Source organism: Cynara cardunculus, assembly GCF_001531365.2.
Source record: "Cynara cardunculus var. scolymus isolate 2C chromosome LG 17, CcrdV1, whole genome shotgun sequence".
NCBI lineage: Eukaryota > Viridiplantae > Streptophyta > Magnoliopsida > Asterales > Asteraceae > Cynara > Cynara cardunculus.
Window position 1 is genome coordinate 27744434 of NC_037544.1, and position 1748 is coordinate 27746181.

The 1748-nt window shown below is 41.9% G+C and overlaps 1 protein-coding gene across 1 annotated transcript in view; it reads left to right on the top strand.

Moving 5' to 3' along the window:
- Positions 1-760: 760 nt before the first annotated feature.
- LOC112499946 (calsequestrin-1-like) overlaps positions 761-1748 on the top strand; it is a 9497-nt gene continuing 8509 nt past the window's right edge. The window contains exon 1 of the mRNA XM_025103210.1: positions 761-911. Coding sequence (XP_024958978.1) covers positions 761-911 — 151 coding nt within the window. The remainder of the gene's footprint in view (positions 912-1748) is intronic.

Consider the following 1748-nt stretch of genomic DNA (forward strand, 5'->3'; position numbering starts at 1 on the left):
CATTGAGAGTGACATTCCTATCTGTCGGCTTGGGTAAAGAATTCTTGATCACAAGACAAAACCTTAAGACATTAGCCTATTCGATCCTATGCTGAGAATAGCCAATGCCCCTCCTCATCCTTTTTATTATTCTACTTCTTTAGTGGTTAAGACTGTGGAAAACCCCCCTCAGTCTATCCCGACCACTACCACATCATCCTCTCATAAGAGGACACCATCTGAAGCCTCTCTTAGTCCCTTAAAGAGTGCTAAGAAAGCCAAATAGGGGAACGACCCGAGTAGCATGGGGGACGTGGAATTCCGTGTGAATCAGCAAGGACCACCTTGCAAGGCTAAATACTCCTGGGTGACCGATTGTGAAGTAGTACCGTGAAGTCAATAAAAAATCGAAGAATTCAAAGAGCGGGTCGAGACAAAGAAACGGAAAAACTAAAGTTGTAAGCTGTAGAAGGTATCGCGAGACATCCCGAGGCGGAGGGAAAAATACGAGGTACTTCCAACCATGCTAGCTGAGACCACTCAACAGGTCTCAACTATTGAAAAAACCCTTAACCCCGAGGCACCAGCTGTAACCCTCCCAAGCTTTTTAACAATCTTTTAAGATGTTGTCGTATGTGTGGCTCCTACCCAAACAACTTTAGTGACTCAAATCACTGGATGTGTGATTCCCAACATCACCACTATTGATCCTCTACTTATTTTCTCAACCGTTCTCTCCTCCTCTTTTTATTTGGTCTGTACTACACGTGTTGATGATCCCATGGTGGTTGTCCCCACTATTGGTGAAGCCATCACCATAGGACCTAAGGATGTTCATCTCGAATCTCCTCAAATACTTGTTGTTGATCCTCAGGACAACATATTAGAGATGCACAACGGTAATCCTTCAGATATTGCTGATGACCCCTCAGGTATACACCAAACCTCACTTTCTTTTCTTATTACTAATCCTAAACCTTCTTATACTCAAAGCTCTCCTCTCTCTACAGTTTTAATGGAGAATGAACCCTCTATCATCAAGGCCAAAGCCTATGACATGGCTGAGGATGTCAAGTTGTTGCTGCTTGTAGTCGCCATTGTCCTTGATAAGATGGATGAAGTGCACCAGGTAATGCCCTCTAAGGAAGATCTGACTCACAACCTCTATGTTGTCCAAGTTGAGGTGCGTGAAGTCAAAGATATGTTGAACTTCGTGAAGAAAAGAGTTCAAGCCAATTCTGAAGCTGTCGCTACACTCTCCAACAAAGCTGAAGAAGTTTAGGTGCCTGGTGAGCTCCTCGAACAAATCTTCCATCTCTTTCAGCAACCAACACCTGTCCCTGAACCTTCCTTCAAAGAGCTTATTATCAATAGTTGGAAAGAGTTGTTTCCTTCAATCTTCTTCAAGCTGAAGCAATCTCCTCCATCGAGTACAAACTAGAAGATCTTGCCTCTCGCCTCCCTATCCCAAGCCTTAATATTGATGATGAGAAAGAGGGGAAGAAAACTAACGAGGACCTTGGCGAAAATATCAATATGAAGAAGACTGTTGAATATGCTACGAATGGATATGTTCTAAACCCTCCATGTAACAACCCTCACATCTCAAATACATATAATTCACATCATCATTCTCATAATACTAAAATAGTATTATTACAAAACATGAACTATCAAAATGTATCTTTAATACATATGCATAACAAGCTAATATCAACAATTAGACTTTTCCCTTGCCTTTATCTTTCAGAGCACGCTGTCCTGCAAAA